Here is a 24625-nt window from a genome sequence, read left to right on the forward strand (position 1 = left end):
TGAAAAGTGAAAATTATAATTTATTCAAATACAAAAAACGAATAACCACACTGAGGAAAAAATTGAATACTCTTCCTGAAACACTAAAAAGTCATCAAAATATCACGTGTACGTCAAAGGACCACATATGCTACCTTGGCACAATGGCCCATAATGCATTTGGAAAAATATAACAAGATTCGATTTATCATTTCATCACCATAATTTTAATCAGTAGGCATATTAATGTCACATAAACCTTCTTTTAATATAAATATCTTTAAAAGCTGTGTTTTATATATGACATCAAGAGTACAGAGCTGATAGTTTGTATAGTTATCATTTTGCCTGTAAGAAATTTTATCAGAATACTGTTATGGTAAAAAAGCACCTGCTTTTCATCACTCACATTCAGCAACAGTGAAAACGGCCGACATACACACGGGCTCATTTGTGTTTCAAACCTGCTGTGCCATCTATTACTGTTTTGCTGATTACATAACTCAACATAAAAAGGCATCCCTCTCAGATTCTCGACAATAAGTCTGATTAGGCAGGTAATGTCCCAACCAGAAAAGCTTTTATTTTAAGACAAGGATTATGCAAACACCACATGGGTGCCAGACTGGCTGCAGCTGGGTAAAGACAACCATGAAAACACTGCGTGTTTGACACCGACTGCATCAGTGCGTGCTCCTCTTGCATACCCCGACTTTCTTCCTCCTCTCTGAAGTGCTAAAGTGTATTTACACTGTAAGGTTACTAACAGGCTTCATAGGAGAGAACTATGTATTTAAAAAAGCAAGACGTTCTAGATAAGAAATCTCCAAGCATTTTTAACTTCATGCGTTTCTATCACCGTTTGGTAATGAGGGACTGTGCTCTGTGTACCTGCAGACAGGAACAAATCCACATTCACTCAAACCCCATGCAATCTATCAAATATCAAAGCAGACAGGAAGCGACTACAAAAGCAGCGGTGATCAACGGGGCAGCACGTGCAAAACCCAGCATTTTGCCATCTACTGATGTCACAGTGGTCAGAAAAGAAATGTGCCAAAACTCCCTTTCCCATTCCACTTGAACTGGTTCCCCACAATGGAAACAAACATCTCCTGGGACATTAAGTTGTCGTCGGCTTGCGTGATCCCCAGCTCACTCAACCTTTTCTTCCTGAGCTGGCCTTTTTGTGTGGAGGCAACCAGTAGTTCATGTACAATCTCACAATTGCCTTCGACCTGCTCGCAAAGGTCAGACCTCCCGCACAGCCCCATTTTACCAGTTGCACATTGGATTAGCTCGTCTAAATCCACTCTTTCAGCAGCATCTGCCTCTCCACTTGTCTGAATTTTAAGTGCTTTATTTTCTGGAGAAACAAACAAAGGTAAAGATACAAACTAAGCCAACTAAAACATACATTTCTACAGTCTATTAGCGCTTGCAAGTTTTTCCTGCCCAGGACTCGCACTGTCATCTCACTGGATTTGACACACTGTTGTTACTCTTCATGCTGAGGTTTCCTGACCCTCATACAGCTTTACCAATTTTGAATTCTTCTCTCTTTTTACCCAGGAATCTTACTCAATCTGCCCTGGACGTTTACCACCTGCTGAGAACTGTGTCGGGAGCTAGATGCAAAGATTATAAAACAGCGCTACTTTTCCTAGGGAGCTCCCAATCCAGCAGCTACTTACAAGCGAGCGCTTGTGACAGGCAGAATGCTAGACGGTTCTCGATGCCTGCTTTCTGGAGTTACTTCCATAACTGTTAAATACCAAAAGGATTTTACAGAGGTTATTAAGCTTACTAATCAGTTGACCCTAGGAGATAACTCAGGTGTATGTAACATAATCTTACAAGCCCTTTAAAAGCAGGGTTTTCTCTGGCTAGATAAAGAAAGGAAAGCATGAGAGACTGAAAGCATGAGATATTTGAAGCATAAGCGAGATGTGCCTTGTGGGAGATTCTCTGGGTCATGGGGCAGGCAAGGAGCTGAGAACGACCCCCATGCAACAGCCAGCATGGAAACGGAGACTTCAGTCCTACAACCTCCAGAAAAAGGATCGTGTCAACACCAGAAATGAGCTCAGAAGAAGATCCTCCCGAACTTTCAGGTAAGAGCCCTGGTCAGCCGACACCTCAGCGTCACCCCTGTGAGGCCCTAAGCACACAGCCCAGCCCAGCCTCCCTGAGCTTCAGACCTACAGAATCGCGAGGAGAAAAGGCAGTGGCAGGGATACAACTGGGGCAGACCCTGAAACGTCTCCTCACCCATGTCAATGCCCTATGGCCGAGATTTCACAGCGATCTGGTACAAGGCTTGAAATTCATGGGATTTCCCTTTGAGTTGGCTCAGCTTTGCTACCAAGAAGGACAGCTGAGAGAGGCGTTGACTTCTACCAGTAGAAAGCAGAGGCAAACTCCGCAGTCCCCTCAGCAAATGCAGCCTTCCACCTGGCACACCCATGGCTCTGCCTCCATCCTTAACAGATGCCAGCAGGAGGCAGCATGGCTATCACACAGCCACCCTCATTCTGCCAACTAACAGAAAGCCCAGCTCGATCAGACGGAAACTGCAGGGTCACAGAAACCACACATCAAGGTTCTGAATGAGGAGCTGAGCTAGTTGCCCTTGACGGTTGCTTTCACCCCAAGATTCTCTAATGTCACAGCTTTACCAAGCTCCGTACTCCCATGCCCAGGCCTACGGCAGTTATCTTCTGTAAGGCGGGAAAGAAGGCTCAGATCCATACTCAGTGTTTCATGCTGAAATAAAGTAAATTAGATCTGGTTTTTAGTAAAAAAACTAAGTATAGCGTACCTTCAGTTCCATCTTGGGTGTTTTCTTGCAGATCAGAGAAAATTGTAGGTTTCACCAAGACGACTCCATAACCTTCATTATTGTGTATGATATTATTCACCATAGATATTTTTGGAATGTCATAGTGTTCATCTAAGAAGTCCTGTGACATTGAAAACAAATGTTTTAAGGAACTGCCACATTCAACACTGCCTGCTTTGAAAATCTCACTTTTTTTCAGGCTATTCTAAAAATAAAGGAGAAAGCTATGCTTATGAATATGTGGTAGCAGTCTGAGCTGAGTGACACAGTATGCCTGTCATTTCTGCAGGTCTGTAGACAGCAAAGCATCCTCACAAGAGACTTTCAATCACCCATTAGTCGTATCGTAATTTACATACCATTTCTGCATTTCAAAAGCAGAAAACAACAGGTCCCAACATGGGAATCTACTCACACGTAAGTATTTCTTAGGTGACAGCATTCTAGCCTGTGGAAAGAGGGAGTGAGAGCAGGTGCTCACCTTAATGAGTATACCCTCCTTGCAGTGATGGATCCCGTTGTCACTCAGGGTGCACTTACTCCCAGGATATATTTCCACACCAGCACCCTGTAAGATACAATTTAAGGTGATGACAATCGTTTTTAAAAAGGCAGGACTGTAAGAGGTTTATTACAATCACTCCTGAGACTTTAACACAGTACAAACGTGAAGTGCAAATATAAGGTGTTTTATAGAAAGTTGTATCAGGTATTTCTAATAAACACTGCCATTCGCTCCATTTCCGACAAGCTGTCTATCACTTATCACTTTCCGAAAGTGTGCGTGTAAGCACGCACACACACCCTCACACACCACTGGCTACGAGTATCAACACTTGATTACTGTCCCTCTTTCATTCTGGATAAACAAGTTCCCTGATTCTTCCCATCGATCTATCTACCTACGCACAAATGTGTGATCATGTCAAATGACGCAGAGAAAACCTCTCACAAAAGTCAACGCACGTTCATTATAAAAATTCTCACAAAACAGAAACAGGACGACTTCCTCAGCTTGATACAGAGGAGGCACGAGGAGCCTACAGTTAGCCTTCCATTTGCTGGCAGTACTGAACACACACCCCCTAACATAAAGGACAAGGCAGACGTCCGCCCTCACCACTCTTACTGAACATCGTGCTGGAAGTCAGTGCTGCGAGGCCAGAAAAGGAAACAAAAGGCATGCAGACGAGAAAGGAAGAGATACAACAGTCCCTGTTTGCAGATAACATGGCTGTCGACATAGAAAATCCCAAGGAATCTACAAAAACACTCCTGGAAGAAGTTTCGCCAAGGTCACAGTGTATAAGACAAACATACAGAAATCATTTCTATCCCTACATACTAGCAATAAATACACAGAAATCAGAAGTAAAAATACAATATCACAATCACTCCAAAACATGAAATATTAAGGTACAAATCTAAGAAAGCATATACAAGACTTGTATGCTAAAAACTATACAGTGCTGATGAAAGAAATCAAAGATTGAAATAAATGGAGAGCTACACCATGTTCACATGCTTGGATGACTCCACATAAAAAAATGATGTCCATCCTCCCCAAATTGATATACAGGTTTAGTGGAATTCCTATCAAAATCTCAGCAAGATTTTTTGTAGACGTAGACAAGATTTTTCTAAATTTATATTGAAAGGCAAAGGAACTAGAACAGCTGTAACAGTTCTGAAAAAAGATGAATAAAGTGGGAGGAATCAACTCGACCAGATTTCAAGAATCACTACACAGCTGCAGGCCCTGGTGGAGGGACAGGTACACAGATCACAGGAACAGAACAGAGAAGCCACAAACAGACCCACAAACAGCCCTACATGACTTCTGACAAGGTGCAAAGCCAATTTATTGAAGGAAGAAAAGCCGTTTCAAGAACTAGTGCAGTCACAATTGGACATCCATAGGCAAACAAATGAACCTTAACTTAAAACTCACATTTTATGCCAAAATTAACTCAAAAAATGACTCACGGACTTAAATGTAGCTGTAAAATTTTTAGAAAAAAAAAAAATCTTTGAGTTCTAGGGCCCGGCAACAAGTTCTTAACACCAAAAGTACAACCCATAAAAGGAAAAATTAATCAATTGGACTCCAATCAAAACTTAAAACTTTCCTCTGTAAAAGCCCAAGTGAAGATGAGAAGACCAACTACAGATTAGCATAACATATCTGTAAACTACATACCCAGCAAAGAACTAGTATCTAGAATATATAAAGAACTCTCAAAACTCTACAGCCAAAAAGAATAAAAAAGAATCCAATTAGAAAATGGGCAAAAGTCATGAATAGACACTGCACTAACGAGAAGATAAGGAGGGCAAATAGGCATATGAAAAAATGTTCAACATCATTAACCATTAGGGAAATGCAATTTAAAACCTCACACCTGTCAGAAAAACTAAAATAAAAAAGTAAGTGAAAATACCAAATGCTGGTAGGATACAGAGAAACTGGGTCACCCACGTACAGCTGGTAGGACTGTAAAATGGTACAACTACTCTGGAAAACAGTTTGGCAATTTCTTAAAAAAAAAAAAAGTAAACACGCAACTACCATATGGCTCACTCTTGGACATTTACCCCGGAGATGTGAAACAGATGTCCACACCCAAACCTGTACACACCTGTTTATAGCAGCTTTATTTACAACAGCCCAAACCTGGAAACAATGCAGATGCCCTCACCGGGTGACTCGGTAAACTGGGGAACAGCCATGCGCCAGAAGACTACTCAGCAAGAAAAGGGAACGACTGACTGGTACATGTATGGCCTGGGTGAAGCTCCGGAAAAGTGTGCTGAGTGAAGAAGCCAATCCCCAAAGGCTCTATACTGTATGGCTCCACTTCCATAACATTCTTGAAACGATGAAATAACAGAAACGGAGAACAGATTCGGGTTTGCAGATTCGGGTTTGCCGGTGATGAAGGAGAAGGAGAGGCAGGTGGATGACAGGGCAGCACGAGGGACCTTGTAGTGATGGAGATTCAACTGACTGAACAGGGTGACATCCTGCTAGTTTTGCAAGATGTTACAATTAGCGGGAAGGGGTAAAGGATACACAAACAGGAGTCTCTGTGTTATTGCCTACAATAGCACGGGAACCTCAGAATAAGAAGTCTAATTCAAAAAAGGCAACTGACCTTTAACTGCTACAAAATCAGTCACCAAGTTACAGCTTTAAGGGTCTAAATGTCTCTTAAAATTATCATGAAGAAACTATAAGATTTGCTGTTTCTTCCTCACCTGTTTTGAAAATGCTCAGTAAGAGCCTTGCACAATTAAGTCTGGCTGACCAGCCTGGGACTTGGAAGAAAAAGAGTAGGAGTGTGCATTTACGTCTTGGCGCCATACTTTATTCGCTTGTTTAGAACTTAAACCTAACCCCCCCCCACCCAAAAGGCTGAGATTTTTCACACCTTGGCACCGTATAAATCCGAGGTCTTCATTAAGAGTTCTGCTGACGTCCGCACCGTGACGCCAGTGGTCTCGCACTGGAGCACACAGTTTTCTAGCGTTGTCTTGCCGCGGTGAATGACTAAGGTGAAAACACACAGTCACATGCTTTAAGAAGTAACACGTCCTCTCCAGTATGAGAAATGCCTAGAGGTGCCATTACATGGTCTAAGTATCTCTCGATAGCTACGTGAACTTTGTTACTGCAATTGTAAATTCATAATATATAAAACAATGACTATTTCGAGTTATTTTCTAAAATCTAAAAGCAGTGCTCTTAAAAAAGAATGACTTGACCTCAGAAATACAAAATCGAGTTAAAAAGCATTTTTCACTACAAAATATAAAGCAACAGAAAGTCACTTTCCTGAGCATATTGGCGGCAGGAAAGAAAGGAGGCCCAATTCAAGAAACAGGGCATGACATACAACAACGCTTATGTCTAAGCTAAATCGCATACAAAGAACACGGATCACGAAATTGCCATGCTTTAAAACAAAAAAATCATCACACAGAAACCAATATTAAACTAACCAATTCTGAAGAACTGGCTGAACTATTTTTCACCTCAGAATAAGCTTCCTGCTAAATCATCGTGCTATGTGTAAGGAATAGAATATATGAAGGTCTGCCTGGGAACATTTGGGGATGTAAACTCTCACAGTGGCTGGGATACGTGCTTGGCCTTGGAAGGATTGGCTACCCTCCCAAGGACCAAGAAAATATTTACAGGATGTGGAGCCTGGCCTTCGCCTTGCCACAGGTGGGCCGAGCTCTGATACATCTAATCTCGTACCAAGGACTGGTCCCGGCTCCTAGCCAGATCCGAAACCAGTTCCTTGTGTTGTTAACACGTATGCTTATTGCTCCTTGCTGCTGTTGTTAGTGAAGTCCTCAAAACCCCAGAAGGCGGAGGAGCAACAGCAACAGTTGTTCCCCGGCTGCCTGGGCTGCTGTAAGGTGTTTCGCTCGTGCTGATGAAGGGCCGGTGCTGTTTCTGCGCATGATGTTTTGCCCGTGTTGATTTTTTACCGGTGCTGTTTCTGCGCATGATGTTTTGCCCGTGTTGATTTTTTACCGGTGCTGTTTCTGCGCATGATGTTTTGCCCGTGTTGATTTTTTACCGGTGCTGTTTCTGCGCATGATGTTTTGCCCGTGCTGATAACTTTACTCGATTTGGATTTTGCCCTGCTGATGAAAGGCTGTTGCTGTTTCTACGACTCTAATTGACCGGGCCCTGGTGGTATGATGAATTGCCTCCTTGCTTGTTAGTGGTATGATAATATATTCCTCTAATCTCTGTCTTGTCTTACTTACTTTCACTTTGTAATAAAACTCTTTAACCCCTTCATCCCGGCTTGTGGTGGTGTGTCTTGCGTATCAGGCCTTGAAAATAAGTCTGTGCACAGCAATCGATAATACTTATCGATACACTATGTACATACATAACTAACTAATCAGTCTTCCACACACTCGAGAGTGGTATTTTATTGAACTGTATCTTCCAGGGAAAGTAAAGTTTTCCTTCGAAGCCTGGAACAAATAATAACACGAAATACCCAGAAACTTACTTAAGATTCCTTCTACAGCATCATGCTGCACAAATTTTATGCTGGAGATTTTAATATCCGCACCCGTGCAGTCCACGAAAGTGTCCCCCCGGCCCCTCTTTTCTATCACAACATCGTCTGGCAGGCCGTATCCTGAGGAAGAGATGAGAGCATTTAGGACGAGTGGGGTAACCGGCGAAACACAACACGGCTACAACACATGTCTATTCCACATGACTCCAAAGGATATTTGAAACCACTCGGCATTTAAATAAAGTCTAATTATCTCCCTACATGTTTTGTTTCATTTAAACCAGGGTACATGACTTCTAATAACTCCTCCTCAATTTCCCCCCTACCAGGAATACTACCCGCTAACCATCTCAGACCAGCTCAGCACTAAATTCACTTACAAATCTGCTATAAAAAAATGAATTATCATAGGTAATCACAGATGGGTAAAGGGCTTTAAAGCATTTAACACTTATAAGTTTTTTATCCAGCTCTTAAGATTCTGATATAAATTAGGTTTCCAAAAGCCTGAACATTTTTCAAAATTATCTAATTTTAATATTCTCCTAAACAGAGTGACTTAAAATCTGACAAACTGACTTAAAATAGTCCTTATTAACCAGTAAGAAACACTGGATCTCTACAAATCTGTATTAAACTAACAACACAGGCCGGAGCCCTGATTGTGCATAGAGAAGAGTGGCGTATCAGAAACTAGAGAAGTAGGCTGACGTTCACCATAAAACAGAAGCACACAGACCAAGCCGTAGGAAACGCTCTCACTGAGGAAAGACGACTGCAGAAACGGAAGCCGAGGACATCAACAGCAGAGCGCTGCATTTTCCTCCTCCCGCAGAGTCCAGACTGGCCTCCGGGGGCACCAGAGAGCACAGGACTCCCTCCACCAGCAGGGACTTTTGGGTGACTGGATCAGCAGCAATTTTTTTTTTTTTTCTGATTCTTTTTGTGTCTGCCTATACTTTGCACATTTTTTACAGTCAGCATTGTTTGTTATCATCACAAAAATAAAAGATAGTATAAATTGCCAGATTGAGAAAAAATAGATTACATAAACAAGTTATGTATTCTTAATTTAAAATATAAAACCAGGGCCGGCCCGGTGGCTCAGGCGGTTGGAGCTCCGTGCTCCTAACTCCGAAGGCTGCCGGTTCGATTTCCACAAGGGCCAGTGGGCTCTCAACCACAAGGTTGCCAGTTCAACTCCTTGAGTCCCACAAGGGATGGTGGGCAGCGCCCCCTGCAACTAAGATTGAACACGGCACCTTGAGCTGAGCTGCCGCTGAGCTCCCGGATGGCTCAGTTGGTTGGAGCGCGTCCTCTCAACCACAAGATTGCCGGTTCGACTCTGGCAAGGAATGGTGGGTTCTGCCCCCTGCAACTAGTAACGGCAACTGGACCTGGAGCTGAGCTGCGCCCTCCACAACTAAGACTAAAAGGACAACTTGAAGCTGAACGGCACCCTCCACAACTAAGATTGAAAGGACAACAACTTGACTTGGAAAAAAGGCCTGGAAGTACACACTGTTCCCTAATAAAGTCCTGTTCCCCTTCCCCAATAAAATCTTTAAAAAAAAAATAAAATAAAATAAAATATAAAATTAGCACTATGTGAATAGGTCTAAACCAGAAGGGAAAACCCAACTATATGTACTGCCAGCACCATGCACATCGTAGGTGCTCAGTGCATATTCGTAGTTCTCGCCGATGCCCAGTAAGTACTCGCTGCAGAGCGGATCAGCTGGGAAACAAGCTCTGACCTCACTCGTGAACGAGTAGTGCTCCATTATTCACACTAGAGATATAACCGATTCGCCAGTCTCAGAAATGCCGTTAGTAAATTTCATCGTTTTTACACTCAACTATCAGAATTCTCTATGGTTACTTATGACATTTTGGCAATTACATGATAATTTCCTCACCAATCTAGGAAGAACTCTTATCCACCATTCAATCTATACCAATGCTATTTTCACCATGCCAAAAAATAGCGTATCTATGCAGTGATTTATTCTGCACATGTTATTTACACACACATCTCTATTATAGATCAAATATTGGAGAGGAGAGAGAACAAAAATTACACACAGAAAACAGAAAAGGGGGTGAGGTGATACACTCGCGAACAGGAGTTAAACTCCCAGCCTTGCTTCCATTAAGAAGTTTTGACAGGATAAAGAACCGAGTTTAAGCAATTTGTGAACAGCTGCACAAGTCCCAAAATGATGTATGGTTTTTTTTTGTTTTTTTTTTGCATTACAAGCTTTATGGCTAACTTGAAGCTCTTTTGGTAAAGAGTTGAACAGGTGCATCTAAATGTGACATATTATGGAAATATACAGGACCAAGATGAACGATTGTAAAGTAACCTAAATTTTGGAATCACTCTAAATGCACAAGAAGATTTTAACTGCTAAAGAGTTGTTTTTAATAGAATCTTTCAACATTACTGTTCTCAAAAGAATACTTTGGTCAAGATTCTAAGCGTAGAATTTGTGACACTCAGCAAGCTTTTAAAAAATTAAGATTTTTTTTGTCTGATTTCAAGTTGGACCTATACCTCTCACAAAAATAAGCCAAATTTAAAACAAGAAAACCATGCAGCAATATATATATATATATATATCCACAACATTTATGAAATGAGTAAACAACAAATAAAAAGCACTAAACTTTAAAAACACATTGCCGGGGTAATTTTTTATTCTAGAAATGAGATTTCCTTTCCATAAGCCACCTACAAACTGGAAAGTATGTGTATGCTTCTTCCTAACGGTCCTTTTAGTCGATGTACTCATGTTCCCAACACATACAATGCCACAAAGACGCACACCTCCAGTTGCTCAAACAGTGGGCCAACCCCGGTAAGCTTTAAATACCCTTAGTGTTTGAAATAAATGAGTTGAAATCATATTCTTGGAGCTTCAGCCAGGTCAGCGGTTTATGTCGTCCCGAGTGCATGGTGCGTGAGAGTAGTTTGGTTCTGTCATCTTCCCCACTCACCTTCCAACTCAATGGAGTCAGCAATGGAGAACGTGCCATGCACCACGTAACGGCCGGGACAAACAATTACAGTGTCGCCTTCATAGCAGGCATTTATAGCAGACAACGGGTCCCTGTGGAACTGGAAAACAACATGTTGCAAATACACACCCTCAAAAGCAACCTGAGCCCTCCAGGTGCCTTCAGGTCTCCCTTTGAAAAGGGAGCCCAGGGCACATTTAAGCAGCTCCTGAGCTATTCATAGCCCTGAGCTCAGGGCAGGTGTGGTAAGTGACTGGGGCTGACAAAGGCAGAGCTCTCACTGCTTCCCGTGTCACAGAAAGCCAGCTCTGGGAAGCTCCTAAAACTGTAGCCTTCAGAAAAAACTGGGGTCAACCAAAAAGGAAAAGCCACCTGGAGCAAGAAACGCTCCTTTTACCTGAATTTCTACTTCCTCCTTACAAGGCTCCTGACAAAGCCTGTCCCTGAGCAGGGACTGCAGGAGACCGGGCATCATGGCGGAGGACACCACATGGCGGACCTTCTGACCATTCGGACGGACACCCTTTGCTTGGATATTAGAATTCTTCTGATAACCAAACACGTATCTTGAAATAACCAAACAGACCCGTTCTCAGTGAGACAGCTCGTCAGAAAAGATGCCAACTGGCTAAGAGTAACAGAGACTCACATACCTCAACAAAGGGTTCTCAATGAGTTTCAGCTTCTGTTTCAGCTGCTCGATCTCTGAATACAATTTCAGCCCTTCCACCATGGAGATGTTTTCCTGCTCCGTATCCGAGTTACAATTAGACAAACTGCTTCGCAGGTTTGAAAACTTCCTGTAGCTCTCCTCACACTGAGACAACAGACTGCGGTAGTCAGCAACAAGTCCTGAAGGAACCCGGTCCTCGAGAATGTCATAGTGCCTGAAAGGTGGAGAGCACATTGAAACCCCTGCCGCCCGGGAGCCGCCCCCTTTAAGGCCGCCGCGTGAGTTCTCCAGGCTCCGTGACAAGTGTTTCGGAGCGTGTGACGGACGCAGGGGCACCTGAGGGCTTTGAACGCGCACTACTGGGAGTGGGAGCCACTGGAAGGTTAAAGCACCACTTCGTTAGGTCACTAATTTTTCTTCTTCTGCGAAGTTGCTATCTTTTCCTTAGATCCATGCATTTGTGTTAAACAAAAACACTGAAAGTTCATGCTGCACAATTTGTAATCGTTACTTAAGATTATTTTCTCATGTTAGATTCAATCTGGGAGAGGAGCGGAAATGGGAGGGAGTACCCCAAACAGCTCATAACAGTGTATAAGATTACCATTACCTATAGGATCAAAAATGAAAAGGGGCTCGAATCATTGAGTCCTTCCTCACATGTGAAGTGCTATGGCACAAAGTTTCGCAGAACATTCCCTCAGGAAGAGAGTATTTCAAAAACATAAGCCTTGGATTCTTAGAAAAAATTAAAGCTGTGGTTACTCAACTAGAGCGTGAGTAAAACAAACAACATGTGTTGGAGAACTTTATTGGCACTTAAAATTTATTTCAATTTATACACCTTCTCAAGTATATAGACAGAACAAAAGGTACTTCTAGATACAATAAAATAATGTATGAATGTATAATCACGTTAATGAATGTATAATGAATTTGAAAATAAAGTGCAATATTATTGCCATTTAAAACCTGTAGTTTTAAAGTAATTGCTTTATTTCCCAGGTAACAGTATATTTCCTTATATGTGCCTTAGGCCAGAGCTTCTCAGGGGGCTGCACATGGCACTCACTGGGGAACTTTTAAAAATACTAACGCTCAGCTCCCCGTCCCCATCAATTAAGTGGGCCTCTAGAAGAGGTCTCTGGGAGATTTTTGGTTTTTTAAGTTCCCCAGGGATTCTAATGACAGCCAAAGTTGAGAACTACTGCCTTAGATGATGTGTTTTAAACTTAATCACGCTCTAAATAAGTTTGGGGGCGGAAAAACCGAGCCACATCCTAAACAAATTTACATCAAATTACGGTGAACATTCAAACAGTATTTAAAACAAATAAAGTTTTCCCCTGCTGCTCAAGTAAATGAATTAGGTGAAGCTTGAAAACCAAGGATTTTGTCTGCTTTGGTGAATCCACACTCATTTAAAGATATTCTTGGAATCCACTTTGCAACAAGAAGTCCAAGGAGTCCAAACCACTGATGGCTAGATCAGGTCTATCAACTTAGAAGATTAAGACTCCAATTTTAAAATAGTTTCTTAGCATCTGCAATACCCAGGCCAGCCGGCTGGTTTCTTCTCCTTGTACGATAGTTACGCGTATACTGCAGAACCTGGAAGGAGCGCACTGACATGTGTGTCTCGGAGCCGTAGCCTTGAAGCCGAGTGTTTTGCTCGGAAAGGAAACATATTCACCCAGAGTGTGAGATCACAACAATGTGGTCTGACTCCCTGTAAGTTTTGCCTGTTGACAGCTCTCCCCCTGCCTCAGCCCCGGGACCTCTGAAGAGACTGCCTACATTGGAGAACATTCCAGTTTCTCCACCAAGTACTGCGGTTTCCTCCCATAACTGAAAACAGCGCCTCCCTCCTGCTTCCGCACCTGCCAGTGATGTACAAGGTGTGTGTGTAACTCATTTCCTATTGTTCACACATGTAAGGCTGTGAAATCAGAAAACCACTTTTTTCCAAGAAAAGATCAAATTTGCCAAATACAGCGGGTATTCACCTATCATTACATTTCACATCAAAACTGGAAAATAGGCAAGCTTATTGAAGTTCTGGCATTCCACTGAATACAAGATGGGAAAATACGAAAGGCTAAATAGAAACCACAGCCCATTTATGAAGAGAAGAAATCAGACACACATAATTCGAAGCCAGGTAGACCACGAACCAGACTTCTCACCTATTTTTTCTTAGTATTTACTACCTAAAGAGAAACTTACTAAATCAAAGAGGGTTCCACAAAAGTGTAAAGGGTTACTGCTTTAACCGAATCATTTCACACAGGGGAAAAATTATCTTCTAATTTTCCTTTTGAGGGAGTGCAAGTCCTACTTTTATAGCAGCAGGAACTATTAAACTGCCACTCTTGAAAAAAATTACCTGGCGTCAGAGCACCCTCTAGTGGAAAGCCGGATGCCTCATTTAACATAGTGCAGAACAACTACCGTGTTTCCCGAAAATAAGGCCGGGTCTTACATTGATTTTTGCTCCAAAAGACGCATTAGGGCTTATGTTCAGGGGATGTCATCCTGAAAAATCACGCTAGGGCTTATTTTCCGGTTAGGTCTTATTTTCAGGGAAACACAATATTTGGGTTGAATGGTTAATTTGGAGTGTTTTCCTACCAAAATATGATAAATTAGAAGAATGTGTTTAGGTATTTTGGAAATTTGTATTTATCACCATTAACTATTTAGTATTTTCATCTATACATCAAATTGAAGGACACAAACTTGACAAAACAACCTGAAATAAGTCTATTAGTTTAGCCCAGTCTGTTTTACTGTAGGAACTTAGAGTAAAGCCACTTATCTTTAAAAGTACTCTTTTAAAACACTGAAGCAAAAAATGCTTCTATAACTAGTTAAATTCACTGTTTTTCAAATAATTGTCTTAGACTTTAACAAAGGGTTTTTTTTAAACATTAGCTCAAGTTTTATTCAGATTTACAAAACACTGAGCTCTTTACTTACATGTTCTTGAACTCTGCTTTTAGACTCAGTTTATAAACACTAAAAGTAGGTTTCTCTGTAGGAGTTTCATTTAATAACTGTCAGTGGGTGATACTATTTGTACATCGGTCTGGTTCTGTCTGGGGGTCCCTGGAGTGTACATACCCCATACAGGTAATGTTAAACCATGGATTGCTATTTTTCCAACATATACAAGGTCACTAATAAACACTTACAATCTCAATCGAGGTTCAACACATCTGACAAAATAATCGTATTCATCCTCTTCTTCTTCATCCCAACTCCTCCAAATGTTTTGGTAGAAAAACCTGAAACAGAAATTAGTATCATTCCAATTCAATCATTGGCTCAAAATGTGAGGGTTTTGGAGGGGAGCAAGCCAAGGAGTAAATCAAACCAATTCTATCAGCTCTGGTAGAAAACGCTGGGTATTTGCTGTGCTTCATAGACATGAGTTGCACGGGACTTTTTGGATTGGCTAAAGGAGTTTTTCTACAGTGTTGGTTCTGTTAGGATTTTCTTTTTATCAGGACCATTTATTGACTACCCATTCAACCCAAATACTGTGTTTCCGCTGTATTTGTAAGTGAGTGGATGGTAAGGTCCTTTGCTGAGATAGAAAAGACTGGGAGAAAAACAGGTGTGGAGTTGAAAATAAAGAGCTCTGTTTTCACCTTGTTCGGGTTGAGATGGCTACCTGACCTCCAAGAGGATGGTGTCACGAGAGCAGATGAACATACAAGCTCAGAGCTCAAAGGAAGGGTCTGGGCCACAGGCATCCGTGTGGCATTAAAGCAATAACTGTGATCCTCTAGGGACATAACAGAAAGCAATTCTCAGCCCTGGCTGCACCTTAGACTCCCCTGCGACACTTTTAAAAATTGATTCCCAGCCCTAACCCAGACCAAAAAATCAAGAGTGAGGGCTAGTGGGAGTGATGCAGGATCCAACTTTTCTAATGCTCCCCATGTGAGTTAACAATTTTTTTTTTTCATTCTGGGGAATTTCCAGCAATATACAAGAGCAAACAGTAGTGAGTACCATGCACCCATCATCCTGCTTCAACAATTGCCAACTCGGAGACAAATCATGTCATCTCTACTCCACCCACTCACTTCTCTGCTCTCTTCCACCCACCATCCTGACAAGGGATTATTCAGAAGCAAATCTCAGCCATATCTTACCATTCAAAAATTTTCAGTACGTGCCCCTAAAACAAATATACCAAGACAATGTTTTAATTCCTTCCTATCCAAATATCTGGTCAGTGTTCAATCTCCCGTGCCTGTCTCTTGGTGGAGGTGGTGATGCTCTTTTACAGTTGGTGAGTCCGATCAGTGTAACAAGGGGCAGCCACTGCATTTCTTTAAATCACCTTTATTCTGTAGATTATCCCTTCCTTTTTCTCCTTGCAATTTATCTAATAGTTTCCCACATTCTGAATTTTACTGATTGCATCCCTAGGGGGTCATTCAACGTGTTTTTCTGTTTCTTTTACTTCCAGCAAACTAATAGCAAGATCTAGGGACTTGATTGGCTTTAGAAAAGGGGTTTTTGGCAATACTTTAAGGGCGGTATAATGAACTTCCACCAGGAAGCATGTAACACTTGGTCATGTCCTTTGACGATGAGGCTAAGAACGTTCAGTGGGCATTGGTTTTTCACCTGTGGTTATAGCAGCCATTGATCATTGCCTGGAACCTTCACTTTATCACTGGCTGCAAAATACGTACTGATATTCTGATGTCATCATTCCTTCCTAATGTATTAGCTGGAATATTCCTAGAAAGAAAATTCCCAGCTGATTCTAATGTGCTTTTAAGGTTGACTGAAGAGAGAGAGAGAAGATAGTGAAGCAGCATCCCTGAGCAACCTAAAGTTTGAGCAGGAGAGGACGAGCTGGCCACGGTGACTAAGAAAGCAAGCCTGTGAAACAGCATCACAAAGGGGGTATCCCAAAGCCGGGAATGATCAAGTAACTAGAATGTGACCACGAGGTTAAACAAGATGTGGCCAGAGAAGTGCCGATTGGATACAAGACCTAGGGACTCTGGGGACCTTAAGCATAACTTCAGTGCCGGGACGCCAGGAATCATAGGCTGTAACCGGAAGCTAGGCTGTGAAAAGGACGCAGCAGAGGAAAGAAAGCCATCTCTTAGGCCTTGCAGATTGGACTGCCAATCTCTACACCCTCTGGAGTCCAGCTTGAAAAAAACAAGAACAAACCTGAGCGCCTCTACGCAGTCAGAACCTCTGCTGGCTCCTTGCTGCTCTCCGAATAAAGTCTAAATTCCTGAGCTTGCTGATGCTCCGTGAATTCACAACCTGGCTCCAGAGCACCTCTCCTGCCCCAGAGCCCCTGCAGGCAAAGCCCCAATGTCATGAGCTCTTTCCAAGCTCCACGTGACACTCTGGTCAGGCTGCCAGAAGAGCCGCCACCTTCTCCACCTGGTAAGTTTGGGTCTACGTTTCATTAACTCAGCTCAACTCTCATCCTCACTCTGGGCACACACGGTCATTCTCGTCTGCACCTCCTTGCCCCAGGGACTATTTTCCCGGGATCGGAACAGGCAGTGAACCTGCACTTCCCCGGTATTCTCTCCACCACGGAGTCCCAGCCACTTCCTCAGGTGGCCTCAATCTGTCCTCTCCTTGTCCCCTCTAGCCACTCTCTCGCCTCTTCACTAGTCTCCCTGGTCCATCTCCCTTCATTCATTTTCCACACAGTGGCCCGAATGAACCTCCTAACCCCAGAGCTGATCACATTCACACTGCATGAAAATTCCTCCATGGTTTCCCCCTGTTCTCAAAGACAAAAAGGACTCGTTGGCTGACAAAGTCCTGCGCCTCCGACCCTGACAACCTCTGCAGCTGGTTCCAAAGTCTCTCCCATCACTGCCTCTTCGGCCACACTGGCCTTTCCATCCCTTAAACTCACTGAGCTCCTGAACCTGTTCCTTCCCCAACCCCACCACGTCCCCATCACCTTGCCAACCCTTCAGACCCAAGTTCAAATGTCATTTTCTCAGGAAACCACCACAGAGCAGCAGCCTGACCTGGTCTTGGGTGACCACACTTCCCAATCACGCATGTGTCTTTGTGATTATTTCATCAACGTCCATCTTTCCTCTGACCGATCCTGCTCATGGTGATCATGTCTGTTTCGTGAACCAACCAAATGTCACCCTCAACTCAGGAACTGGCACTCGAACATTTACTTAACCAATGAACAAATGAAAACCGTTTCCGTGCACCGACCAAAGTCTGAACTCTCAAAATCAAGAGTACATTTAGCCAGGCTCTTCTTCAAATAATACCATTACTAATTCCAGATACTTGTCTTTTTACCAACTTCTGGATCCACAGAGATTAGCTCCCTGATTCCCAGTTTCCTAAACGCATCCATTAACACTTCCTTTCAAATGCTTCAGCTGACGCGTTTCTAAAAGTGAAATGTCAGGGAGTTCTTTTGCTTCTGGACAGAAGCCAGTTCTTTAGATTTCTATTGCTAGGCCTAATATTGAACATCTAGGGTTAAAATGTTCTTCGATACAAGCAGAAATTTTCCATGAGACGTTGGAAGCAGAGCCCCAAGACACCCTGCTTCTTCGCAGAGTATGAAGCTCGGCCAAACCAGGTGAACCCACTAATGGTACAGAAACTGGAAAGTGCTTTTTAAACCACACAACGCCAGCCCACACTGTTAACACGGCCATTGTATCACCCGTCTTCCAGCTCCTAGGAGAGTATCAGTCCACTTCTAAATGGCCAAGAGCAAACCTTCCTTAGTGAACACACTTACACAGAGAAGACCAAAAGAACTCTCTCTATCAGGAATTATCTTACAAAAGATTCATCTCAAAAACTGAAAAAGGCACACCTGTCAATCCAGGTATGGGCTTTCCTTCTCAGCAAAGGGACCAGGGGTACACTTGCGCAAGTGGACATCAACTATGCCAGGAAAGGCTGACACGCTGGGGGCGTGCGATCCTGCAAGAGGCCGGAGGAAACACCTCCTGGGAGCAGACTCCCGTGTGTCACTCATCCATGCACAGGTCACATCCCACCTTTTTCACTTGCTTTCCATTGCTCTCATGTTCAAGTACGTCAAGCAGAGCCTTAGCAAGCAGAACTGTGAAGTCAGTTTCTACATATGTACAAAGCAAATTAAGAACACCCAATATTTGTTAACATTTGGGGACACAGGCTATACAGGAATTTTTTGTACTATTTTTCTCAACTTTTCTGTAAGTCTGAAATGACCTCAAAATAAAAATTCAAAACATTTCTTTACATTTTTTATTTAATTTAAAACACGATTCCCCTGTGTCTGAGTAGTTTCCAATATTGTAGATACCAAGTTCACAGTTTGAGTTCAAGTCAGGATATAACACAGACCAGAATTTCTGAATTTCACCCAAGTTCCTGGCCACGAGCTTATTTTGATCAGCCTCTCTTCCTACCTGACATGTTCGATTGCAAGCGCAGTCTGGTCAAACGCTCCAGAATCATCAAACACCACCCAGAGCTCCTGCAGGGGCAGCCGATGCTCCTTCAGACTGAGCAGCTCCATCACACACTCCAAAGTAAAAGTGCTCACTTGGCATTCACAGAGGCTGGGGTCGGCAAGCCTCACCATGGCCTTCAGGGCGGCAAAGTCCACATCGGTGACCTGAAATTTAAAATCACGTCACATACGAAAATCAAAATGAAGAGACACACAAAACACGACTTACAGCCTGATTTGTTTTTTTAAGCATGAAATGGGCGTGGGGAGCCTCCTTCCACACTGTAAAGGAAGAACAAGACGGGCCTGGCTTTTACCATGTGGAGCTTACACTGTAATCAAGGAAACAAACCAACACGATGGTGACATGTGACAGAATACCTAGCCGGGATGGTGGTCTGTACTAGCACAGTCAGGGGAAGTCTCTTCAGGGCTGCAATGGAAGGATGGGAAGAAAAGAGCCAACTGAGAGGAGAAAGGTGAGCAGCTCCAGGCAGAGGGCAGCCGAAGAGCAGAGGCCTTTTCCTGCGGGACCCAAAGGAAGGAAAGGGCAGGGGGGGGGGAGAGGAGGGCAGGGGGAGCAGCAGCAGAGGGCACGGGGCAGAGACCAGGGCTGCAGGACACCGAAAGGGCTTGCATCTGAGGCATCCTTCACGCAGTGAGGAGCCAGAGAGCCACCAGCAGGCCTACGTAAATGCATGAGGTTTGAAGCAGAGGAATGGCCGTTCCTCCTTTCAAACAATGGCTTTGACTACTTTTAGAGAACTGACTCAGGGCGGGGGGAGGGCGGGCACAGGGGTTACCATCATAACCTAGCTGATAGGCCTGAACTGTAACCAGTCTGAGTGTAATCCGGAATTTTAGAATTCAGAACAGCTGCACCCCCGCCTGGACCGCAGCCGCTGTAAGTGATGTCATTTTCTCAGGGAGCCGCAGAGACAACTTGCTTGCATTTACACTCCCTGGTTTAACATTTTAGTTTAACAGGGTTTTTTGTGGTCCAGTTAACAAACACTGAGAAAAATTCACAGCTGTAATTAGAGTGCAAATTTAATGTAAAAGGCCCAGTCAGCTGAAAAATAAGACTGTTTTTCCTTTCTGCAATGGGTCACATTATCAAGAGATTAACCACATATCTACACATTTGTTAGGGAAAACACAGGCTAGTTTATAAATGCCTGTTTGGCTGAGCTATTTAATGGGCTACAACTAAGGTAAAAAATTAATTGAAACTCCACTGACTTGCCAATTAGGCCTCTTTATTTGTTAAATGGTCTCAGACACCTCCTCAGCTTCATGGGTCTATAATCCATACCCCTTCTCAAAAGTCAGCAAGACTTAACCCACCTCAACGCCCCCCGACCCCCATAAACCCCCTCATCGCCTTTAAACTTTGTGCAACAATTCACACACCATGGCAATTAGATGTGAAAAACATGCTATTTGCAATCAGCTCATAAACTTTAATTAAAAGTAAGCACGTTGGCTATAACAGTTTGAAGGAAAGTGCTTTCAGCTAAAGACAAAAGCCTGAACAACAGAATTAAATTTACCTCCACCAGCACCTTGAACACATTCGTGCGCCAGACTGCCCGCCAACCAGATGGTTCCAGGACCTTCTCCAAGAACTCAGCTGTGAATTCTCTGACCTCGGAGGCCTTGCAGTCAGCTACAAATTAAACACAACAAGAACTGAGCCTGCACACGGCAGAAAGAAATTAATAAACTCACGTGCTCAGAACCCGCACCGCGAGACGGACTAAAAAGGTAAAAGGAGCAAAACACGAACCCACTCACCCAAAATGTAATCTTGATAGGCTCGGAATCGCTCATAGAACAAAAGATGACTTGTTTGGAACATTTCCGGGAAATTTGTTCTGCCCGCTAGCACGAAACTGGGCAAACTGGTTCCTGGCGGATGTCGAGCGCTACAGCTGCTATAAGAATCTTCGTCTTGAAACAAACCTAAAAGAACAACAAAAGTAAGAAGGCCCGAGGAGCGGCCTCTCCCAATGCTTACAGCCCGCTTCGACTCTCAGGCCCTGGCTTAGCAATTCCACACAACATACAAACAAGGATTAACTAAGGCATGATGCTTGGCTCACCTCTGTTGTCAGAAGAAACCAGTTTCACTAAACTTAAAAATATCTCTGCACTGATATGTGGTATATAAACCAAAAAGAACAAGACAAACAAATGAGAAACAAAAACTCATAGACACAGACAATAATTTAGTGGTTACCAGAGGGTAAGGGGGTGGGGGGAGGGTGATGAGGGTAAGGGGGATCAAATATATGGTGATGGAAGGAGAACTGACTCTGGGTGGTGAACACACAATGGGATTTATAGACGATGTAATACAGAATTGTACACCTGAAATCTATGTAAATTTACTAACAATTGTCACCCCAATAAAATTAATTAAAAAAAAAAAAAAAATCTCTGAAGAGTAAGAACTTAAAATCATTCACCGTTAGGTTTGTGTTGTCCTGTGAGGTTGCTCAGGGAGGCAGAGGAAGAGCATAGTAATTTAATTCAATGGAAATCAACCAAGTTCTTCTTCAAAGGATACAGCGATGATTCTTCCTCCAGCTGGCAACTTATCAAATGTCTTAGTCTCCAAAACTCTACAAAGCTGCCTGAAAGTAGGAGCTGATTTCCTCTGCTCCCCCTCAAAGGAGTTGAAGGCTCCCTTTATGTTCCACAGTACCAGTCTGTCAGTGGCCCCTCAATGAAGAGTGATGAGATATTCTTAACAACTCGTAAGGTTTACTTCACCAAAGCTACAAGTTTCCCCCTCTGTCATTTTCATGATTGAGTGTAAGGACAAGATTAGAAAACGCTCATCACGTTAAGCTCAGGCTGTAGAGAATTATGTTTCATAATTTCATAATGCGATCTCGCCACTGGTATATCTAATTCTGTGTAATACAATGTTTTTAATGACAAAACCACCACCGCTAAATCAAGAATGCTGAGAGTAGCATTTAGACTGGCAAAGAAGTTTCCGAGTGTTTTCTGGGAGGGTATCTGAGACTGTCATTAGCAGCCATCTTTCTCTCCCCGAACCTATTATATCTTCTCCTTCCTTCAACCTCTTTGTCCCCGTTCAGGCCATCAGAATGACTTGGCAGCACAGATGACGGAAGCGTACCCCAAGGGTGTCCTGCTCACAAACACCAATGCACGTGGCCTCAGAGGGCTTCAACCTGACGAGCTCAGTGGCAATCTCTCTGTGCCCGTTTCCTTGCCTCCAAAGGGAAGATGAAAATAGTATGCCCACTTCAATTAAGAGAATTAAATAAATTATTTGTTAATCACTTACAACAGTACCCATCAATAATATAAACGTTTGTTAATCAGACCTTCAACTCACACCCCTTAGGAGGATGCTATCAAAAATAAATAAATAAATAAGAAAAACTATCAAGAAAACAAGTGTTGGTGAGGATGTGGAGAAAAAGGAACCCTTGTGCATTGCTGGTGGGCATGTAATGTGGTGCAGGCACTCTGGAAAACAGTACCGAGAGTCCTCAAAAAGTTAAAAATAGAGTTACCATCCGATCCAGCAATTCTACTTCTGGTTATTACCCAAAAGAATGGAAAGCAGGGTCTCCAGGAGATATCTGTACAACCATGTTTACAGAATTTAAAACATGGAAGCAACCGACGTGTCCAAAGATGGATGGATGAGCAAAATGCAGTGATACACACAATGGACTACTACTACGGGACTTTAAAAGGAAATTCTGCAACGAGCTACGACAGGGACGAACATTGAGGACACGCTGCTAAATGAAGCCAGTCGCAGAAAGACAAGCACTGTACGAATGATTCCACTGATGAGTTCCTTAGTAATCACAAATGACCAAGGCAGAAGGTAGCATGGTGGTGGCCAGGAGCTGGAAGGCAGGGAGAGCGGCGTCGCGTGGGGGTGGGGAGGACGTCACTGTTCAACAGGTTTAGTGTCAGCGTAAGGACAGTCTCAGCCTGCAGAGAATTTTATAAAAATTGGAGCCACACGGAGGATACGCCTGGAAGCTAGATCTCAACAGACTGAGAAAAAAGGCTCTCGGAATGTCAGTGCGCAGCTTCTTTCATGCATTTGCAATTAAGGAGAAAACTTAAGGTTGCAGGAAGGTGTTGGAGAGGAAGGCAGGGAGTGGGTTACAGACCAGTTCACAAGATTATGTGCTGTCTCGGGTGGTTACTCTGAAAGAGGCGTTTCAAGGGCGTGTGAACGCTGGAAGCGCAGCAGCAGTGGAAGGGGCTGCTTAGGCGACGTGGGGAAGCCCTTCGCTGGAGTTGGGAGCCGGGGGTTGCCCCCGCCCCGCCCGCCCCCGTAGGGTTCTGTCCGACCGCCCTGGGAGCTTCCTCCCCGTACATCCCGTTTTTCATCCCCAGGAGTTTCTGTTTAGAGATAAAGTCATGGGACGAATGGAGGTGATGGCGCGTAAGGACGTGAGCGTGATGGACACCACTGAAGTGCGCGCTTCCACACGGCTAACCTGGTAAATTTATGGTGTGTGTTTTCACATAGGGAAGAAAGAATCACAATTCTTTACAGCCACTGGAAAGACTCCTTCTCACCCGATCCCACTGCCCCTCGCCGCCTGCAGGGCCGCTGGCTGCTGTCCGGGCGGGAACCTGAAACCCGGCCTCGCCCGGGGCCAGGAGGGGCCGTGCCGGGATTCCGCCACGCCTGTTTCCCCCCTGGCAAGGGCTCTTCCCGCTGCACAGCGCAACCGGACGTGTCAACGAAAAGGCCCGAATCCGCTTAAAACACCAAGAAAAGTACACGACGGACGCTCCCAGGAGAGTTAGAAAGGCGCGAGTAGGACGCGCGTCCCCTGCAGACGGCGCCCCGCCCCCGGGCTTGCCCCGCCCCCCGGGGCTTGCCCCGCCCCCGTCTTGCCCCGCCCCCCCGGGCTTGCCCCGCGGCCTCAGTGCGCAGGCGCACACGCGGCAGCGCGCTCCCGTTTGCTCTTAGCGGGGCGCGGTGCTCCACGACCTCCCGAAGATGCGGCTGAAGAGAGGCGTCCTCTCCGCGCGGACACACTCGCCCGACGTCCCGGAAACGCATCAAACACCAGGGAGGGATGCCCGGTCCGCTCCAACGCCCTGCGGTCTCGAGGCAGCCGAGGCCGGGCTGGGCGGGGAGAAGGGGACGTGCCCAGGGTGCCTGGCGCCCTTGACGTCCGGACGGGGGTCGCGCCGCGCGCAGCCACCGCCGCCGCCCCGGCCAGCCGCGTCCGAAGGCCTCAGACGCCCGCGCCCCCGGAGGGGCCCGACGCCCCGGCGCGGCGGACGCGGTGTGCCGCTAGGAGGCGGTGCCCCGAGCTGCCACGGCGGGTACTCACCTTTCTCGAGGGGCGCCGGCTCCTCCGCGGCCGCCCAGCCAGCGCGCTCCCGCTCCGGCCCCATCGCCTCCGACCCCAGCCCGCCAGCTGCCAGCAGCCCGTCAGCCATTTCAAATTTCCGCGGGCACCGCCCCGCCGGCAACGTGATGACGCAGACGCTCCCGATTGGATGCTGAGCCGCCGCCCGTGAGCCAATTAAAGAAAAGCTTCCGT

At 44.5% G+C, this 24625-nt stretch overlaps 1 protein-coding gene across 1 annotated transcript; it reads right to left on the minus strand.

Annotated features, from left to right (window-relative positions):
- SHCBP1 (SHC binding and spindle associated 1) lies at nt 1-24535 on the minus strand. Its single transcript, XM_081031828.1, has 13 exons — nt 24413-24535; nt 20850-21017; nt 20606-20721; nt 19009-19217; nt 14761-14853; nt 11547-11780; nt 11291-11459; nt 10873-10993; nt 7861-7992; nt 6253-6371; nt 3303-3389; nt 2801-2942; nt 1-1345 (listed from the first exon to the last, which is right to left on the minus strand). Exons 1-13 carry the CDS (start codon nt 24519-24521, stop codon nt 1020-1022), a joined length of 2025 nt encoding a protein of 674 aa, XP_080887954.1. The 5' UTR covers nt 24522-24535; the 3' UTR covers nt 1-1019.
- Between the last annotated feature and the right edge of the window lie 90 nt (nt 24536-24625).

Source organism: Rhinolophus hipposideros, assembly GCF_964194185.1.
Source record: "Rhinolophus hipposideros genome assembly, chromosome: 21".
Lineage (NCBI taxonomy): Eukaryota > Metazoa > Chordata > Mammalia > Chiroptera > Rhinolophidae > Rhinolophus > Rhinolophus hipposideros.

Excerpts from the sequence above, each read along its gene's own strand:
- SHCBP1 (XM_081031828.1), bottom strand. The coding sequence starts at position 24,521 with ATGGCTGACGGGCTGCTGGCAGCTGGCGGGCTGGGGTCGGAGGCGATG. Across the intron at positions 19,218-20,605 it reads TGTTCAAGGTGCTGGTGGAG|GTCACCGATGTGGACTTTGC; the intron begins GTAAATTTAATT and ends TTTAAATTTCAG. Across the intron at positions 2,943-3,302 it reads AGGAGGGTATACTCATTAAG|GACTTCTTAGATGAACACTA; the intron begins GTGAGCACCTGC and ends TCAATGTCACAG.